Source organism: Melospiza georgiana, chromosome 2 (assembly GCF_028018845.1).
Source record: "Melospiza georgiana isolate bMelGeo1 chromosome 2, bMelGeo1.pri, whole genome shotgun sequence".
Taxonomy (NCBI): Eukaryota; Metazoa; Chordata; class Aves; order Passeriformes; family Passerellidae; genus Melospiza; species Melospiza georgiana.
Window position 1 is genome coordinate 119431333 of NC_080431.1, and position 20420 is coordinate 119451752.

General features: G+C 53.2%; 1 protein-coding gene across 1 annotated transcript; it reads left to right on the plus strand.

Annotated features, from left to right (window-relative positions):
* Nucleotides 1-15435: 15435 nt before the first annotated feature.
* On the plus strand, nucleotides 15436-20050 carry KCNE1 (potassium voltage-gated channel subfamily E regulatory subunit 1). The gene is given in 2 exon segments (XM_058019223.1): nucleotides 15436-15625; nucleotides 19632-20050. Coding segments are annotated over 2 exon segments (609 nt in total).
* The last annotated feature ends 370 nt before the right edge of the window (nucleotides 20051-20420 follow it).

Consider the following 20420-nt stretch of genomic DNA (forward strand, 5'->3'; position numbering starts at 1 on the left):
CCAGAAATCCCTGAAATCCTGCACCAGCAATCCCTGAAATCCTGCACCAGCAATCCCTGAAATCCTGCACCAGCAATCCCTTAAACCCTGCACCAGCAATCCCTGAAATCCTGTACCAGAAATCCCTCAGATCCTGCACCAGCAATCCCTGAAATCCTGTACCAGAAATCCCTCAGATCCTGCACCAACAATCCCTGAAATCCTGCACCAGCAATCCCTGAAATCCTGCACCAGAAATCCCTCAGACCCTGCACCAACAATCCCTGAAATCCTGCACCAGCAATCCCTGAAATCCTGCACCAGAAATCCCTCAGACCCTGCACCAGCAATCCCTGAAATCCTGCACCAGCAATCCCTGAAATCCTGCACCAGAAATCCCTCAGATCCTGCACCAGCAATCCCTGAAATCCTGCACCAGAAATCCCTTAAACCCTGTGCCAGCAATCCCTCAGATCCTGCACCAGCAATCCCTCAGACCCTGCAGCAGCAATCCCTCAGACCCTGCACCAGCAATCCCTCAGACCCTGCAGCAGCAATCCCTCAGACCCTGCACCAGAAATCCCTCAGACCCTGCACCAGAAATCCCTCAGACCCTGCCTCAGCACAGCAGCTCCACTCAGAGGGAGTGGGACAGAAACCACGGGGAGAGGCCCCTCTGCAGGGGATCTCAGCATCAGCCAGGGACAAGCATGGAAACCTGGAATGGTTTGGGCTGGGAAGGACCTCAAATCCCACCCAGTGCCACCCCTGCCATGGCAGGGACACCTCCCACTGTCCCCAGTGTCCAGCCTGGCCTTGGGCACTGCCAGGGATGCAGGGACACCCTGTGCCAGGGCCTGCCCACCCTCACAGGCAGGAAATTGTTCCTAATATCTGATCTAAACCTGTAATTTTTCAGTCTGAGGCCATTCTCTGTGTGCTGTCCCTGCATCCCCTGGCAATTGTCTCTCTCCAGCTTTCCTGGGGCTCCTCCAGGCCCTGCAAGGCCACCCTGAGCTCAGCCCAAAGCTTCTCCTGTGCAGGTGAACAATGCCAGCTGTGCCAGCCTTTCCTGCCAGCAGAGCTGCTCCATCCTCTGCCCATCCTGGAGCCTCCTCTGGGCTCTCTGCAGCAGCTCCAGCTCCTCCCTGGGCTGGTTCCAGGGTCCCTGGGCATGAGCAGCCCCAGGAACGGGGCAGAATCCATGTTTGGAGTCCCTGGGTTCCAACCCAACACATGCCCTGGGTTCCTGCCTCAGTTTATTGTGTATCATCAATCAAAGTGGAACGCCAGGGGATTTTTCTCTGGGAGACAGAACAGAAGCCTTTTGTGCTGGGTTTGCTGTGGGTGTGGCTGGGGAGGAAGCAATCCTCCTCCTCCTCCTTTTGAAGGGGAGAAAACTCCCCAATTATTTGCACTGACCTTGCCCTGAGTGCGTTTGCTTTGCTGGCCAGTGGCTGTTTGGGGCATGAGGGAGGGAAATGCTGGCACACCTTGAAAGGAAAAGCAGCCCTGGCTGGGCACACCTGGCCAGGGGCGGCTGCTGGAGGCCTGGCCCGGGCACCACAGGCTGGATCTGTGCTCTCAGGTGGAGCTGGGAGCCCACAGAGGTGCAGGTTGGAAATTAGAGGATATCTGTCCCTGGAAGGGCGGTCAGGCCTTGGGATGCGCTGCCCAGGGAGGGGCTGCAGCCTCTGGGAGTGTTCAGGATGGGGTCCTGGGGTGATGCTGGTGCTGCTGGGGCATTTTGAAGGTCTGTGATGGTGTTCGCAGGGGTCTGAGGATGAGGGGAGAGATGAGGATCTGACTCCATGTTTCAGAAGGCTGATTTATTATTTTATTATATGTATTACATTAAAACAGTACTAAAAGAATAGAAGAAATGATTTCATCAGAAGGCTGGCTAAGAATAGAAAAAGAAATAATGAATAACAAAGGCTTGTCACTGACCAAGCCAGCTGGCTGTGATTGGCCATTAATCAGAAACACCCACATGAGACCAATCCCAGATGCACCTGTTCCATTCCACAGCAGCAGATAATCAATGTTTACATTTTGTTCCTGAGGCCTTCCAGCTTCTCAGGAGGAAAAATCCTAAGGAAAGGATTTTTCATAAAAGATGTCTGCGACAAAGGTCTCTTCCAATCCTGATAATGCTTTGGCCCTGTAAAAGCCACATTTGCAGATAATTTGTTTGTAAAAGTTCTTAAACTCAGTTCTTAAAAAAAACCAACCCCAAACCCAACCCATTCTGTGATCCAAACCCACTGGAGAACTTGGATGTTGGAGCTTTAATGAAACTGAAGTGTTGGTCCCTGGGTTATCTCGGGTTTGTTTCTGGTGTTTTGGGCAGTTCTGTGTCCTGGCTCATGGGCTGGTGTGATGAGCAGCCCCCAGACTGTGGATGGGCACCCCTGCAAGGCTGGCTTGGGCAGGGACTGGAACAACCTGGCAGAGTGGAAGGGCTGCAGTGGGATGGGATTCCAGGTCCCTCTCACACCAAACGTGGAGTTTTGGGTGAGATTCAAAAGAAAAAAAATCAATCCCGTGGAACGTTTTTCTGTTGTGTGGGGAAAAAAGGGGTGAATTCTGAACTTCAAGAGCAGCAGAGCAAACAAAGGCTTTGTTTTCCAGCCACTGCTTTGCCCTGGAAAGCTCCACTTTGAGGGACACCTCTCTTTGACTCTTCCCAAGAGGTTCCCTCGTCCCCCACAATTAAATCTCGGCTGTCAACGTGTTGAATTAATTTTCCATCAGAAGCTTTATTGCATTTAGTGAAGGATGGGAAGCACTGAGGATGTTAAAGCTCAGCTTTGCTTGGGTGGAGGAGAATTCCAATCAAACACCAGCGTCAAGGCAAAGGATTCCAGTGTTCTCCCAGCCCTCATCATTCCCAGCACTCCTGTGATGCTCTCAGGTGCTTAAAGCTCCTAAATGGACAAGAATCCCATTCATTTGTTTTAATTTGGGTTAAAAGGTGATGCCAGGCTGAGCTTTTTGATGGGAGTGGAGCTGCTCACAACCCCAGGATAAAAAACATCCCCTTGCTGAGATCTGCTGGAAAATATTTGGATGGACAAAGTGCTGCATTACTGGGCCTTGATTAATGGATGGTGTTTGGAAACAAAACTTTCCAGACAAAAGGAATGATGTGCTATATCTGGCAGAGGGGTTGATCAACAGGAATTCACTTTTTCCGTTTCCTTGTGCGGAACAAACAAAGGAGGCTTAAAATTAGTAAATCACTGAGTCACGGCATTAGGAATGGCACGGTGGGGTAATCACAGAGTTATGGAATGGCTGAGCTGGAAGGGACATTAATGACCACCCAGTGCCACCCCTGCCATGGCAGGGACACCCCCACTGTCCCCAGTGTCCAGCCTGGAACTGAACATTGCAGGGATGCAGGGGCAGCCCCAGCTGCTCTGTGCCAGGGCCTGCCCACCCTCACAGGCAAGATTCCTCCCAATTTCTGATCCAACACTGCTCTCAGCTGGGACAGCAGCAGCAATTTGCCCATGGAAAGGGAGCTCAGGCCTTGGCAGGGGCTGCCCAGGGAGCTTTGCAGTGCCCATCCCTGCAGGTGTGCCCTGGAGGTGCCACTGAGTGCTCTGGGCTGGGCACAAGGTGGGCACAGCTGGCACTGCATGGGCTGGCAGGGCTGTGCCAGCCCCGGGGATTTGGGGATTCTGTGGAATCCAATGGGTTTTGTGGCAGTTTGGGGCTTCCATGAAAGAAATTTGGGGTTTCCAAAGTGTCTCTGTGTGGGTCTGGATCTTTTTGCACCCTCAGCCTCTCCTGCACCTGCACCCTGCTCTCTGAGGGTGTTTCCCTTTCAGTCAGGAGGCAGCAGAGCTTTGGGAGTTTTCAGAAGGAGGGGACCAGAGCAGTTCATTCAAACACCTCAGAAATGGAGCCCAACTCTTTTACAAACCCTGTAGTGAAGGTCAGCTCATCCCTTGCTTGTGCTGCTGTTATCCCTGCATGGTGACTGGGGCAACAAACCCAGGATGGGCAGCACCAGAGGCTTCTTCAGCCCTGGCTGAGCTCCAGAGCTGGATTCAGCCTTTGCTGCTGGCCAGGGCAGAACGGGAATCCTGAGCTTAGCAGCAGCCCCTCGCTGGGAGCAGGAGGAGTGTGTGTGTGGCTTAAGCAGGGACAGCTTCTCTCGTGCCTGGCCCATTGTTCTGAGTGGGAGGGAACTCAAAAAAACTGGGATGACTCGTTTGCCCAGGAGGAAAAGAAATACCTGAAGTAAGGAAGATATGGGGGGTGAGAGGGAAAGTGCCTGTGTGGGTAAATGTGCACCTGAGAGTGCAGGGGAAGGGCAGGAGCAGAGCGGGAAGGGCCTGGGTGAGGTTCAGGGCTGGGGAATGGGCTGGGAGGGATTTGGGGGCTGTGTCTGGTCCATCCATCCATGTGGGCACAGAATCCTGGAATGGGTTGGGCTGGGAGGGACCTCAGAGCCCATCCAGTGCCAGCCCTGCCATGGCAGGGACACCTCCCACTGTCCCCAGTGCCCAGCCTGGCCTTGGGCACTGCCAGGGATGCAGGGGTGGAATTCCATGCCAGCTCTGCCCACCCTGCCAGGGAACAATTTCCCCCTAACATCAAATCCCTTCTCCTGTCACTCCATCTCCTTGTACAAAGTCCCTCTCCAGCCCTCCTGAAGCCCCTTCAGGAGCTGGAAATCTTCTGTGAGTTCCCCCTGGAGCCCTGATGATCCACAACATTTCCAGCAGGGCCCTAAAGCCCAGCCCCTCCCTGTGCTGTCCATTTTTTTTTCTCTTCAGACATAAAAGAAAGAAAGGAAAACACATTTATCAGTCCTGCAAAGTGCAGCAGAAAGCTCAGCAGAGGGCAGGAGCCCTGAAGCTCAGGGAGCTTCCAAAGCTGAGGTTGCCCCATTCTGGCAGTGTCCCAGCCCAGCATGGGGAGCAGCCGGGGACAGCGGGAGGTGTCCCTGTCCAGGGCAGGGGGATGAGATGAGTTTAAGGGGAAAAGTTCCCATTTGAGCAGTGCCAGGGTGTTGGCAGGGGCAGCTGCAGCCCCGGGCACTGCGGGGAGCTGTGTGTCCGTGTGTCTGTGTGTCTGTGTGTCTGTGTGTGTGTGTGTCTGTGTGTCTGTGTGTCTGTGTGTGTGTGTGTGTGTGTGTCTGTCTCTGTCTGTCTCTCTGTCTGTGTCTGTCTGTGTCTCTGTCTCTGTCTATGTCTGTGTCTCTGTCTGTCTGTCCCTGTGTCTATCCCTGTGTCTGTCTCTGTCTCTCTCTCTCTGTCCCTCTGTCTCTGTCTCTGTCTCTGTCCCTGTCCCTCTGTCTCTGTCTGTCTCTGTCTGTCTGTCTGTCCCTGTCTCTGTCCCTGTCCCTCCTCAGACACCGAAGGCAGATGATCACTCCAAAACCAATTTATCACCTCCATCAGCGCTCCCTGCAGCTCTCCCTGCCCTCAGCTCAGGCAGTTTTGGTGCAGCCGGAGCTGGGCAGGAGCAGCCCGGGCTCAGCCCTGGAGGTTTCTCCATCCTCGGTGCCCCGGGGGAGGGCAGGGCAGGGTTTGCCTGGGACGAGGGCTCAGCGCTCTCGGTGATGTTCTCTCCTCAGCCGGCTGCTGCTCCAGGTGGGGATTTCAGTGCTCAGCAGCTTTGCACAAGCTCAGGGCAGCAGAGAGGCCTCACAAACCCTGCCCCGAGCCCGTGAGTCCCAGTTCCAGGGAATGGCCCTGGGATTCCAGGATGGGAATCCTGGCAGGGACCTTGCACCCATCCAGGGCCATCTCCCAACAGCCCAGGAGAAGCTGTGGCTCTCCCACCCCTGGGAGTGTCCAAGGCCAGTCTGGACCAAGCTGGGACAGTGGAAATCCCACCCACGGAACTGGATGGTCCTCGAATCCCTCCCCACCCAAACCATTCCCGATTCCATGGCCTGGCTCCTCTGCTGTGCTCAGGAAGGGGTTTTGGGAGCAATTCCAACAGTTCTGGCTCTGCCTGGAGACCGTGAATGAGGTTTGACTTCACTCCCACCACTCTTGGGATGAATTTACTCCTCCTCAAATGGTTAAATCCTCAAATGGTTAAATCCTAAAATGGTTAAATCCTAAAATGGATAAATCCTAAAATGGATAAATCCTCAAATGGTGAAACCCATGGAAAATTGGTTTCATTGGTTAAATCCTCAAATGGTTAAATCCTAAAATGGTGAAACCCATGGAAAGTTGGGGTGAGGAGGGGTGAGCAGCTCAGGGCAGAGCAAATCTGTTGTTACACAAATCCCCAGCAGCTCTCCAGAGAAGGCTGCAGGGGTGTAGCTGCACATGCAGGAGAACTCCTGACCCCTCTCTCCCACTGGGAATCACTGGAGCAGGAACTGAGGGTGGCAATTGGGAATCAGCTGCTGCTGCCCCGTTTGTGTGTGCTCAGGGCAAAACCAGCCCAGCAGGAAGACACACAGGGGCTGCCTGGAGAGAAAAGCTTATCTGGGCCTCACACCATAACACAGGCACTTGTAAAGAAGAGGAAATGAGATAAAGAAATTACTCAGGGCTGCTGCTGCCTCTGAAAAACTTCCTTGATAAGGGAGGCAAGGCTGGGGCTCACGTGCTGAGGGTGGTGTGGGCACAGAGCTTCAGCCCAGGGAACGCAAAAACCTTTCCCAGTTTTGCCAGCCCCAGGGAATTGGGGATTCTGGGATCTGCTGATAAAAATGGGGGTACAGGTGGTTGGATTCTGTGGAGGAAAATCCAAAGGTCCGATAATATTTTTGCTGGAGGATCAAAGGAGATTGAGCAGGTCAGGTTTTCAATACTTTAAATGCTGGGAGGATGAGCCCACCCCCAGGGATGTGGTGATTCAGGCTGGGCACTGGGGCTGGAGCAGCCGGGGCCAGGGGAAGGTGTCCCTGCCATGGCAGGGCTGGGACAAAATCACCTTTAAGGTCCCTCCCAACCCAACCCAACCCAACCCAACCCAACCCAACCCAAGCCATTGTGGGGCTCTGTGTGCTCCTGGGCTGTCTGTCTGAGTTTGGGATCCAGGGGCTCACCTTCCTCCCTCTGCTGATAAGCCCCACAGCCTCTCAGGGGATCCCAGAACCCCACACTGGCTTGGCTTTGGGACCCAAATCCCACCCAGTGCCACCCCTGCCATGGCAGGGACACCTCCCACTGTCCCCGGTGCTCCCAGCCCCAGTGCCCAGCCTGGAACAGAACATTCCAGGGATGCAGGGGCAGCCCCAGCTGCTCTGGGCACCCTATGCCAGTTTGTGCCTCAGGGGAGGAACCTTCCCAGCTCCTCTGGGAACAATAAACTCCAACTTTGGTCAGCACTAATCCAAATTTCCTCTTTCTGATCACTGAATCTGTGAGTGGCGATTGGTGGTGCCCCGTCTGAACCATCCCCACCAAAACCAACTCTCCAGTCCCTGTGCCTCAGCTGAGGGCTCAGAGCTCCTCTGCAGGACAGGAATTCCGGCATTAAATTCCTGAATTTAATGGGATTCAGTGGCTCTGAGGGTCGGAATCCTCCCCATCCAGCCCCCTCCAAAGCTGCAGCCATCAGCACATTTTTAATTTAACACTGTTTGGTTTTTTCCTCCACTCTAAACTGCATTTCAGAGGCAGGCTGCAGAGTGCAGGCAGCTTTCCCAGCTGCAGGAAATCCCCCGGCTCCAGTGCATTTCCTGCATCCCTGAGCCGTGGCCTCGCTGCTGCTGCCAAGGGAAGCTCTGGATCCTGGCAGAGATCGTGCAAAGAGGGGCACCAGGTGCTCCAATCCCTTGTTTTCAGGGCTTTGGGGTTGTAATTAATTAATTAATTAATTAATTAATTGTATTAATGCTGGGACAGCAGCAGGTGGATTATGTCTCCCTCTTGGCCATCCTTTGTAGGATTTTCCATCCTTGGGAAACCTCAATCCCAAATGGTCTCTGCAGGGTTTGGGCTGAGCTGGAGGTGCCAGATCCCAAAGGGGCTGGCCAAGGGCTTTGGCAGCAGAGCTCTCTGATGGGGGGACACTCCTGGGGTGGGGATGGAGCTGGAGAAGGGCCTGGGCACCTCCTGTCCCCTGGGCTGGGCCAAGGGGGCAGAGCTGGGCCCAGCTCGGGGCACTGTGGGGCCAGAAACCAAATTATTCCTGAATTAATTCTGAAATATTGAATGAATTCTGAAATATCCAATGAATTCTGAAATATCAAATGAATTCTGAAATATCCATTGAATTCTGAAATATCCAATGAATTCTGAAATATCCAATGAATTCTGAGTTATTTCTCCCTCCCTCTTGCTCAGGAGCCCAGAGAGCTCTGCCAGGGAGGGTTTGTACAGCTCTGCTCCTTCCCCCTGGTTTTCAGAGGTGACCATGCCACAGATGAAGACTCGGACAGAAACATTTTAGACCTCATTTGTTCCTGTACAAGGGCGACAGCAGCAGCTTTTCAAGGAAAAGGGAAAATTCATTGCAAGAATAAAATGTATTTTAGCTGTAAAGTCAAATACACTTCAAAGTGTATTTAAACTTCAAAGTGTCTGCTCCCCATTCTTATTTCAGTATTTCTTTCCTCAAAATAAAAATGAGGCTGATTTAAAACCCAAAGGCTTCCAGGAATGCAGTTTCAAGAGATCTGCAAGACCCTGTGCTGGGAAATGTCCTTTGTCACCTTGCAGAGAAAACTTCCTGAGGGATCCCATCACTCCACAGCTCGTCATTGACCTGGCAAAATGAAATCTGTGGCCACTGACAGATCCAGGAGGGCACACAGGACTCCTACACCGGGTTGGAGCTCTTTAAAAATATATTAAATAATAATCTCCCAGTCACTGGTGCTCTCAGGTGCCCCCAAAGTCAAATAGAAGTTACAGATTTGCTTCTGGAACAATGGATCTGCTCTGGTGGGGACACAGCCCTGCCTGGGCTGGAGGTGACACTGCTGGGACTGGGAGGGGACTGGGACCCACACAGGCTCTGAGATCCCAGAGAATGAATGAAAATGGCCTAAAAGGTTTGGGAAAGACCTTAAAAATCATCCCTTGCCATGGCAGGGACATCTCCCACTGTCCCCAGTGTCCAGCCTGGCCTTGGGCACTGCCAGGGGTGCAGGGGCAGCCCCAGCTGCTCTGGGCACCCTGTGCCAGCCCCTGCCCACCCTGCCAGGGAGGAAATTGTTCCTAATACCTGATCTAAACCTGTAATTTTTCAGTGTGGAGCCATTCCCTGTGTGCTGTCCCTGCATCCCCTGGCAATTGTCTCTCTCCAGCTTTCCTGGGGCTCCTCCAGGCCCTGCAAGGCCACCCTGAGCTCAGCCCAAAGCTTCTCCTGTGCAGGTGAACAATGCCAGCTGTGCCAGCCTTTCCTGCCAGCAGAGCTGCTCCATCCTCTGCCCATCCTGGAGCCTCCTCTGGGCTCTCTGCAGCAGCTCCAGCTCCTGCCTGCGCTGAATTCTGGATCTGGTTATAAAAATAAAAATAGCAATACAATCAGAGTAATAATAATTTGGACAATTTGGATTAGGACAATATGAGACAATAAATACAAAGAGTTACAGACAGTCTGGGTACCTTTTTCTGGGCAAAATAAGCCTGGAAAAGGCCCCACGTTAACAGAGGATTAACCCTTAAAAACAATACCCTGTTGCATATTCATACAGCTCATCCATGATGCATAAATTCCATTCAAACACAGGATTCTGGCTGGGCAGTGTCAGCTCCTTCCTCTGGATCCTGACGGCGTCTCCAGAGCTGAGTGAGGCAGGAAGAAGTTCATTTCTTCTGATAATGGAGCAATAAATTCTTTTTCTGTGAAAGATTCAGGTGTCCTGTGGCTGCTGTCTGGTGTGAGTACCTTATTCCTTTCTTAAAAATATATCCCACATACACAGTTCCTATTTTAACTATGAAAGTTACCTTTTAACTACAAAACTGCATTTACCATCCTAATAAAATTAAAATGTTATAAATATAGATGAAATTATTATACATATTTATAATAATTTTATATATAATAATTGATTATATATAAAATTATTACACATAATAATTTATATATAATTAATTATATATAAATTATAATTATATAAAATTATATATAATTATATAATATTATTTATATTATAATATTTATAATTATAATTATATATAATTATAATTATAATATTATAATAATGATAATATATAACAATAATTATAATTATAATTATTATATTATAATATATTATAATTATATTATAATAATTATTATATATATTATATATTATTAATTATCATATATTAATTATAATTATATAATAATGTAATTATATAAATTATTATATATATACATATATATTTATATATGTATATGTTTATATATACATATATAAATATATATAAATATTATATATTTATACAGAAATATATATGTATATAGAAATATATATTTATATATAGAATACATATTTAATAGATTTTATATAATTATGAATAATTATATTAGATATGATATATTACATATAATAATTATAAATATAAATATAATTATTAAAATGTTAATACAGCAGTACTAATCAATACAACGAAATACATGCAGTAAATATCTGCCCAGAGCCATCTGACACGCACTTGTCACATCTGCCACCCCAGGTCCTTGCTCCTGTCCCACATCCCTTTCCCAGGCACTCAGGGAAGAGTCAGGCTGGCCCAGGCAGTGACAGGAGCAGATTTTGTCCCACATTTCCCCACGAGGAGGAAGCAGGGCCTGGCTGTGCTGTGCCTGACCACCCACACCCTCCTCCTCCTCTTCCTCCTCGTCCCTCGTGGATCTCTCCTGGCTCCAGCTCACTGTGGCCACCCCAGAGGGAGCCTTTGCTGCCCTAACCCCATTTCTGAGCCTCCTGCATTGCTGATTTTACCCGTTTATTTCCTCAAATGGATTTATCCACAAGTGCACTTTCCTTCATCAGCCCTGGCCCATCCTACCAGCCGATTTTCCTGGTGATGCTCCCGGGCTGGGTTAAACTCTGGGGCACCTTTCAGCCATTTGGGGAGCTGACACATTCAGCCACAACATTTCCTCACATCCCAGGGTTTTGGTGGCCGTGCTTGGCCTCAAACTGTTCTGGGGAAGGGAATCTCCCCCCCTGTGACTCCTCCTGAGCCTGGGCCACCCCTTCAGCTTCTCCCTCTTCCTTGGCCCCCAGCTCCTGTGCCAGGCTTTAAAATTCACCTCGAAGGGGGAATTCCCTGGGCGCTGTGAAAGCAAGAGGCTCAGATCCTGCTCCAGGTTCCCAGGTGTCTGCCATCTTTTCATCTTTTATGAAAATCCTTTCCTTAGGATTTTTCCTCCTGAGAAGCTGGGAGGCCTCAGGACCAAAATGTGAACATTGATTATCTGCTGCTGCGGAATGCAACAGGTGCATCTGGGATTGGCCTCATGTGGTTGTTTCTAATTAATGGCCAATCACAGTCAGCTGGCTGGGACACAGAATCCGAGCCACAAACCTTTGTTATCATTCTTTCTTTTTCTATTCTTAGCCAGCCTTCTGATGAAATCCTTTCTGCTATTCTTTTAGTATAGTTTTAATGTAATATATATCATAAAATAATAAATCAGCCTTCTGAAACATGGAGTCAACATTCTCGTCTCTTCCCTCATCCTGGGACCCCTGCAAACACCATCACACCCAGGGGAGAACTGAGCTGGGCTGCCCTGGAGGGGGAAACTGAGGCAGAAAGGCAGATTGCACCAGAGATCTGGGTCAGTGTGGGAAACGAATCCCACAGGCTGCTCCCTCACTGAGGTGCAGCAACAGCTCGGGCAGGGGAAGCAGGGGCTGTGTCCTCACCCTGAGGGAAAATGCAATAAAGCTCTGGGAAAGTGGGCAGCAAGGAAGTGCTGGGACATTTTCATCCATTTGTTTAAATTGATGTCCCCATCACCACCTCAATTCCTCTCTCCAGCTGCTGCCCAGGCAACAGCAGCTGCCAAAGAGCGTCAGAACAGGAGGGGCCATCCCATCCCATCGTCCCATCCCATCCCATTATCCCATCCCACTGTCCCATCCCACCCATGCCAATCCCAACCTCAATCCAATCCCATCCCATCCATCTCAATCCCTCCCAACCCATCCCAATCTGAATCTGATCCAATCCCATCCCCTTTTATCCCACCCCATCCTCATCCCATTCTCCATCCAATCCATCCCATCCCAATCTCAATCCAACCCCATGTCACCCCATCCCAACCCATCCCACCCCATAAATCCCATCCCATCCCAATCTCAATCCAATCCCATCCATCCCAAATTGAATATGAATCCAACTCCATCCCATCGATCCCATCCCAACCCAACCCATCCCATGGATTCCATCCCATCCAACCACATCCCATCAATCCAATCCCAATCCCAATCCCAATGCCAGTCTCAGTCCAATCCCATCCAATCCAATCCTATCCATCCCATCCCATCTCATCCCATAAATCCCATAAATCCCATCCCTGTTTACTGCAGCTGATGAGGGTCTGGGGGCCACTGTCCCTGCCAGGGCCATGGGATGGGATGGGCTGGGATGTGATGGGATGGGATGGGATGGGATGGGATGGGATGTGTCCTACCCCAGGAATGCTGAGGGGATGTCACCCCGTGGATGGGAATGCTGAGGGGATGTCACCCCATGAGATAGATGGGAATGCTGAGGGGATGTCACCCCATGGATGGGAATGCTGGGGGGATGTCACCCCATGGATGGATGGGAATGCTGAGGGGATGTCACCCCATGGATGGATGGGAATGCTGAGGGGATGTCACCCCATGGAGGGATGGGAATGCTGAGGGGATGTCACCCCGTGGGATGGGAATGCTGAGGGGATGTCACCCCATGGATGAATGGGATGGGAATGCTGAGGGGATGTCACCCCATGGAGGGATGGGAATGCTGAGGGGATGTCACCCCATGGATGGATGGGAATGCTGAGGGGATGTGACCCCATGGAGGGATGGGAATGCTGAGGGGATGTCACCCCATGGATGAATGGGAATGCTGAGGGGATGTGACCCCATGGGATGGATGGGAATGCTGAGGGGATGTCACCCCATGGATGGGAATGCTGAGGGGATGTCACCCCATGGATGGATGGGAATGCTGAGGGGATGTCACCCCACAGCAGCAGCATCCTCTGAAGGAGCTCAAAGCATCTTTCCATGCTGATAATTTCATTTTGTAGCTCCCAGGTGGGCTCTGGTGAACCCCCTGTGGCTCAGTGGTGACCACAGAGCTTCTCCCTCCCGTGGGAAGCACAGGGTGAGATTTGGGGTGGTTGTTGAGGTTTTGGGGGTGGTTTTTGAGGTTTTGGGGGTGGTTTTTGAGGTTTTGGGGGTGGCTGCAGGGAGCCAGTGCTCCCTCCAGGGAGGTGTTTGAGGGCAGCCCTGAAATGACCCCGCTTCCTCCTGCCAGCCCAAAATGTGCAATATTCCAGGGGGATGGAGCGGGGGGAGTGCCAGGGGCCAGGGCAGCCCCTCTGGGAATGTCCCAGCCCCGGAGCCCCCCTGGAGCAGCCTGAGCTCGGAGCAGCACCCAGGGAGGGCTGGGGCTGTGCCAGGAGGGATTTAGGTTGGGTTTCAGGGCAAGGCTCTTGCCCAGGGAATGGGCACGGCCCCGAGGCTGCCACAGCTCCAGGAGATGCCCAGGCTGGGCTTGGTGGGCTCTGGGCTGGCACCGGGGGATCCCTCTGGGTCATTCCCACACAGCAATTCCACAGCTCCCTCTCTCCCGTGCTGCCCTGGCTGCGCATCTGCCCTGCCAGGAGCTGCGGTGCCCCCTCAGCACCTCCCACCTGGGCACCTGCCCGGGCACGGCTCTGCTGCCCTCCCTCCTTCCCTCCTCCTCCTCCTCCTCCTCCTCCTCCTCCTCCTCCCAGCCCGGCTTTTCCCTGCTCGCCGTGCCAGGACGGGACAGTGACACGGGGCTGGTGGCAGCAGCAGCAGCAGCAGCCAGAGCCAGCCCAGGGTGGCATCTCCTCCGTGCCCACACCTGGAGCCCCCCAGGTGTGTGCGGGCAGCCGGGACGGGAGCGGGGCTGGGGAAATGGGAATGAGCCCGGAGCTCAGCAGGGCTGGGGAAATGGGAATGAGCCCGGAGCTCAGCGGGGCTGGGGAAAGGGGAATGAGCCCGGAGCTCAGCAGGGCTGGGGAAATGGGAATGTGCCCGGAGCTCAGCAGGGCTGGGGAAAGGGGAATGAGCAGGAGCTCAGCAGGGCTGGGGAAATGGGAATGTGCCCGGAGCTCAGCGGGGCTGAACCGATGGAGGAACAGAGCCAGGCTGCCCTGCCGGGGTTTGGCTGCTGCTCCAGCCGTGCTGGGTTCGCTCCCCGGGGCTGCTGCAGCCCAGGATTCTCTGGGATGGGTGGGACTGGGGAGCAGTGATGGGGTTCCACCCTGGAATAGCGGGATATCTGCAGGCTGGGTGCGAGAAAATGGATTTCTGGCTTGTGGGCAGCGAAAAGTGGGGGTTTGGGGACAACTCACTGGGGCTTTGGGGACAGTTCAGTGGGGGTTTGGGGACAATTCCGTGCCCTGTGCTCAGTGAGGTTGGATGGGATTGATGGGATGGGATAGGATTTGTCTTCAGCTAGGGATGGGATGGGATGGGATGGGATGGGATGGGATGGGATGGGATGGGATGGGATGGGATGGGATGGGATGGGATAATTGGGATGGGATGGGATGGGATGGGATGGGATGGGATGGGATGGGATGGGATGGGATGGGATGGGATGGGATGGGATGGGATGGGATGGGATGGGATAGATTGGGATGGATGGGACTGGATTCAGACTGGGATGGGATAATGGGAGGGGATGGGAAATCTATATACTATTGTAATAAAAGTGGATTGTGAGCAAAGAAAAGTGGGGGTTGGGGACAACTCACTGGGGGTCCCACTGGGGACAATTCAGTGCCCAATGGGGTTGGATGGGATGGATTGGGATGGGATTGATGGGGATGGGGTTGGATTCATCTTCAGCTTGGGACGGGGTGGGAGAGATCGGGATGGGATGGGATAATGGGATGGGACATCTATATGCTGTTGTCTACATGCTATTGCAAGAAAACTGAATTTTTGGCTTGTGAGCAGAGAAAAGTGGGGGTTTGGGGACAATTTAGTGGAGGTTTGGGGACAACCCAGTGAGATCTGGGGACAATTCCGTGCTCCCCCCCCCTGCACAGGTGCTGCTCTTTGATCAAAGCCACGCCAGGAGCCGTGGTGGTGCTGCCCAGGTGGGCAGGGCAGGACGGGCCAGGGCAGGCAGGGGGGCTCTGCCAGCCAGGTGGGGGCTGCAGAAGGCGTTGGCAGAGCCCAGAGCTGCAGATCCCTGGCAGCTGGGGCAGGAGCAGTGCCCTGGATGCTGCCCTGCGTTGGCAAATTCCCGGCAGCGGGGTGAGGAAATGGGGCTCCCTTGTGCAATGGGGACGGTGTCACAGCCACTCATCCCTGGAGGAATGGCAGGGAAACGAGCCAGGGAGGTCACTGCATCCTTCACGGCCCTGCAGGAGCACCAGGACGTTTGGGAGGCAGAGAGTCTGTGAGGTGGGTGATGTGCTGGGCTGGTTTTTGCTCTGAGAGTGGCACAGGATTTATTTCTGTGTCACCAAACCATGGGAAATGCAGACAGAGCTGTGTTTTCTAAAGGTGATGTTGCTCTAAGCTGCCTGGGTTTCTGGGGCTGGCTGCTGATGCTTTTGGCAGCAACAGGAAAGAGGGTTGGAGATGTTTGCTTGGTGGAAATGGAAATAGGGGTGCTGTGATGTGGGAGAGCTGAGAAAATGCTGCTAAAATCTGTCACTGCACATCCAGTTCTGATTGTGTGATAGAAATCACATTGAAACCTCAGCAGGGATGAGAAATAGAGGCAGCCAAGAGTCAGTTTTTATGGAATCCTGGAATGGTTTGGGCTGGGAGGGACCTCAAAGCCACCCAGTGCCACCCCAGGGACACCTCCCACTGTCCCCAGTGTCCAACCTGGCCTTGGGCACTGCCAGGGATCCAGGGATGGAATTCCATCCCAGCCCCTCATTTCTGTCACAGGGAAATGAGGGGACTGGAATGGAAATCTGCCAGTGTGGAGCCATTCCCTGGGTGCTGTCCCTGCATCCCCTGGCAATTGTCTCTCTCCAGCTTTCCTGGGGCTCCTCCAGGCCCTGCAAGGCCACCCTGAGCTCAGCCCAAAGCTTCTCCTGTGCAGGTGAACAATGCCAGCTGTGCCAGCCTTTCCTGCCAGCAGAGCTGCTCCATCCTCTGCCCATCCTGGAGCCTCCTCTGGGCTCTCTGCAGCAGCTCCCAATGCTCGAGGACAAAATTCTTGTTGAGCTCCAAAGCTGTGTGTCACAGATTTTAGGTGCATTCCAGGACAGAAAATTCCCTTTTCCCATTTAAACCCTGGTGGCAGCAGCAGCCTCTGGCAGCACCTGGAGATCAGCACAGCCCAGACAGGGCAGGAAGGGCTGGGCTGGAGCTGAAGGTGCCCACTGGGCTGGGTGCCCTCCACTGGGAGCAGGATCCAGGCTCTGGGATCAGGATCCAGGGTCAAGGAGCAGGATCCAGGTTCAATGAACAGGATCCAGGCTGTGGGAGCAGGATTCAGGCTGTGAGAGCAGGATCCAGGTTCAAGGAGCAGGATCCAGGTTAAAGAAGCAGGATCCAGGTTCAAGGAGCAGGATCCAGGTTCAATGAACAGGATCCAGGGTCAAGGAGCAGGATCCAGGTTCAGGGAGAAGGATCCAGGTTCAAGGAGCAGGATCCAGGCTCTGGGATCAGGATCCAGGGTCAAGGAGCAGGATCCAGGTTCAATGAACAGGATCCAGGCTGTGGGAGCAGGATCCAGGGTCAAGGAGCAGGATCCAGGTTCAATGAACAGGATCCAGGCTGTGGGATCAGTTCCCAGGTTCTGGGGTCAGGATTCAGGCTGTGGGATCAGGATCCAGGTTCAGGGAGCAGGATCCAGGTTGTGGGATCAGGATCCAGGTTCAGGGAGCAGATTCCAGGTTCAAGGAGCAGGATCCAGGCTGTGGGATCATTATCCAGCTCTGGGATCATTATCCAGCTCTGGGATCATTATCCAGGCTCTGGGATCATTATCCAGCTCTGGGATCATTATCCAGCTCTGGGATCAGGATCCAGCTCTGGGATCATTATCCAGGCTCTGGGATCATTATCCAGGCTCTGGGATCATTATCCAGCTCTGGGATCAGGATCCAGCTCTGGGACCATGATCCAGCTCTGGGATCATTATCCAGCTCTGGGATCATTATCCAGCTCTGGGATCATTATCCAGCTCTGGGATCATCATCCAGCTCTGGGATCATTATCCAGCTCTGGGATCATTATCTAGCTCTGGGATCATTATCCAGCTGTGGGTTCATTATCCAGCTGTGGGATCAGGATCCAGCTGTGGGATCATTATCCAGCTCTGGGATCATTATCCAGCTCTGGGATCATTATCCAGCTCTGGGATCAGGATCCAGCTGTGGGATCATTATCCAGGCTCTGGGATCAGGATCCAGCTCTGGGATCATCATCCAGCTCTGGGATGAGGATCCAGCTCTGGGATCATTATCCAGCTGTGGGATCACTATCTAGCTCTGGGATCAGGATCCAGGCTGTGGGAGCAGGATTCAGGCTGTGGGATCATTATCCAGCTGTGGGATCATTATCCAGCTGTGGGATCATTATCCAGCTGTGGGACCATGATCCAGCTGTGGGATCATTATCCAGCTCTGGGATCATTATCCAGCTGTGGGACCATGATCCAGGCTCTGGGATCATTATCCAGGCTCTGGGATCATTATCCAGCCCCTCTGGAGCACACAAGCCCTGTGCTGTGCCTTTGCTGGGGAGCAGCCACTGCCAGTCAGGGGGTGCCAGTCAGCCCTGGCACCCCCAGAGCTCCATGAGGAGCCAGACCCAGCTGCCATTCCCTGTGTTTGGAGCCCAGAGCCACCCTGCAGCTCTGCTGGGACATTCCCATGGCCTCAGCTCCCAGGGAGGCACCAGGGGCTCTCTGAGGCTCCCTTGGGCTCTCCCTCCCAGCTGGGCTCAGAACCTGGGGTGGCTTTGGCAGCTCTGGCACCCCTCGGCTGCAGGGATCAGGGCCAGGCCATAAAATCCCCGAATCACGGATTAGTTTGGGTTGGGAGGGAGCTCAGAGCCCACCCAGAGCCACCCCCGGGACACCTCCCACTGTCCCAGGCTGCTCCAGCCCCAGCGTCCAACCTGGCCTGGGATGGAGCTACAAAAAGCTGGAGAGAGAAAAATTCCCAAGGGCTGGAGGGACAGGAGCCAGGGAATGGCTGCCAGTGCCAGAGGGCAGGGCTGGGTGGGATCTTGGCAATGAGGAATTGTTCCCTGGCAGGGTGGGCAGGGCTGGCATGGAATTCCATCCCTGCATCCCTGGAATCTTCAGTTCCAGGTTGGAGCAGCCTGGCACAGTGGGAGGTGTCCCTGCCATGGCAGGAGTGGCACTGGGTGGGCTCTGAGCTCCCTTCCATCCCAAACCATTCTATGATTCCACGAGAATTCCCCACCCTGTGCTGAATTTCTCAGCCTCAGACCCGTGACTGCTCAGATAAAGAGTTCACAGCGAGGATCAGCACGAGGGGTCATTAATTAACAATTAATTGCTGTGTGTGACCCCCTCCGTGCCTGCAGGAGCTGTGCTCCCTGGGCTGTGAGTACTCCAGGGAAATGTTCTCCCCCTGAGGGACGCTGGGGACAAGAGCAGAGGCCTGGCTCTGTCCCTGTGTTTCAGCAGCTCCTTGTGCAGCTTTTCTCCCCCAGCAAGGCACAAACAAAGCCCAGGAAGGCTCCAGGTACCTGCTGTTCCTGCAGGGTCATTGCCAGCCCAGCTCCCTCCCACGCAGAGCTCCTGGAAAAGCTCCCTGAGCTGCCACAGGTGTCACCCCTGCCCCGGGCTCCCTTTCAGCCTGCACGGATTAGGAATGGTTCTGAGGCGCTTCCTCCTCCAAATCCCCGCACAACAACGGCTGAGTGTTCTGGAGGAGGATTTGCTGGGCTGCTCCCGTGGATTTACAGCTGTGGGAAGCCGCCACAACCAGGCTCTCAAATCCCTCACTGAGGAGGGGAACCAGGAAAGGGAGACAGAGGAAATCCCACCTCTATCTGTGGGATTCATCAAAGAAGATTTTTCTGTTAAAGAGAGAGGGGTAAATGTGAGAAATGGATTTGTAGAGAGCTCTCAGTGTGCACCTGTATGCAAACCTTGAGATAAGAAACGCTGACTTAGAAATGCCATGGAATAGACAGACATTGCTGAGAGAGAAATGGAGCTGGAAAAATGTTTCAAAAGGTGGCCTTGCAAATACGACTGGACAGTTTGGAGAGATAGAACTGTGAAAGATAAAATGTGGTAGGACCCATGAGGGGTAATTTTAGATGACTGGCTTAAGGGCTAAAGGTGTGGCTAAAGGTGGTAGGCCAAGAAACATTTATAGTGCAGAGTAATTAGGAAATAGTTGGCTTCTGATTGTGAATTATAACATCTGTATTGTCTCACCCTTCTCATGCGACAGAAAATGGAATAAAGGCTTTTAAAACCTCTCAGTTACCCCATCTCTGGGTCAGAAAAGAGATGAATCCGACATTTATCTGATGCCACCCCCTGACTTTTATCCTTTTCCAGCCAAAGGAAGGAAGAATTGCCAAGGACAGAAATCCCCAATGCTGGCGCTGTCGAACACCACGGCCCTGGACCTGCTCCTCTCCAAACTGCTCCAGGAGTGCCTGGAACGCTCCAACAGCTCAGCTGCTCCCCAGGAGAGCAGTGCCAGCGACAGCCTGGCCATCATCTACGTGCTGCTGATGCTGGGGCTCTTTGGCTTCTTCAGCGTGGGGGTGATGGTGACCAACCTGCGGGCGCGGCGCCTCGAGGGGCCCCGCGACCCCTACAACACCTACATCGCCACGGATGTCTGGCACAGGAAGGACAGGGAGTACATCCAGGCCAAGGTCCTCGAGAGTTACAAGCTCTGCTGTGTCCTGGAGAACCAGCTGGCCGTGGAGCAGCCAACCAGGAGTATCCCTGAGGAGAAATCTTCCTAGGGAAAGGGGACGAGGATGGCGCGCGGCGCGGGGACGATGTGAGCGGTGCCCGCTGCGGGCACGGGGAGCTGCTGGTCCTTGTGCAGAGCCACAGGTGCCGGCCAGGCTGCAGGAGCAGTGCTGGTGAAGCTGATGGATCTGGGAGATCCCAGTGCTGCCCCAGAGCCTGGCATGGCCATCGTGTGGGAATCGCCGTGAGGCAACATCGGGAATCACACGGAGCACCACGGACTCATCAGCTTCACCTCCTGAGCCGGGGCCTCATCCCTCACAGGGCAGGGATGGATGGGATCTTGGGAATGAATCTGCCCTGGCACAGGGTGCCCAGAGCAGCTGTGGCTGCCCTGGATCCCTGGCAGTGCCCAAGGCA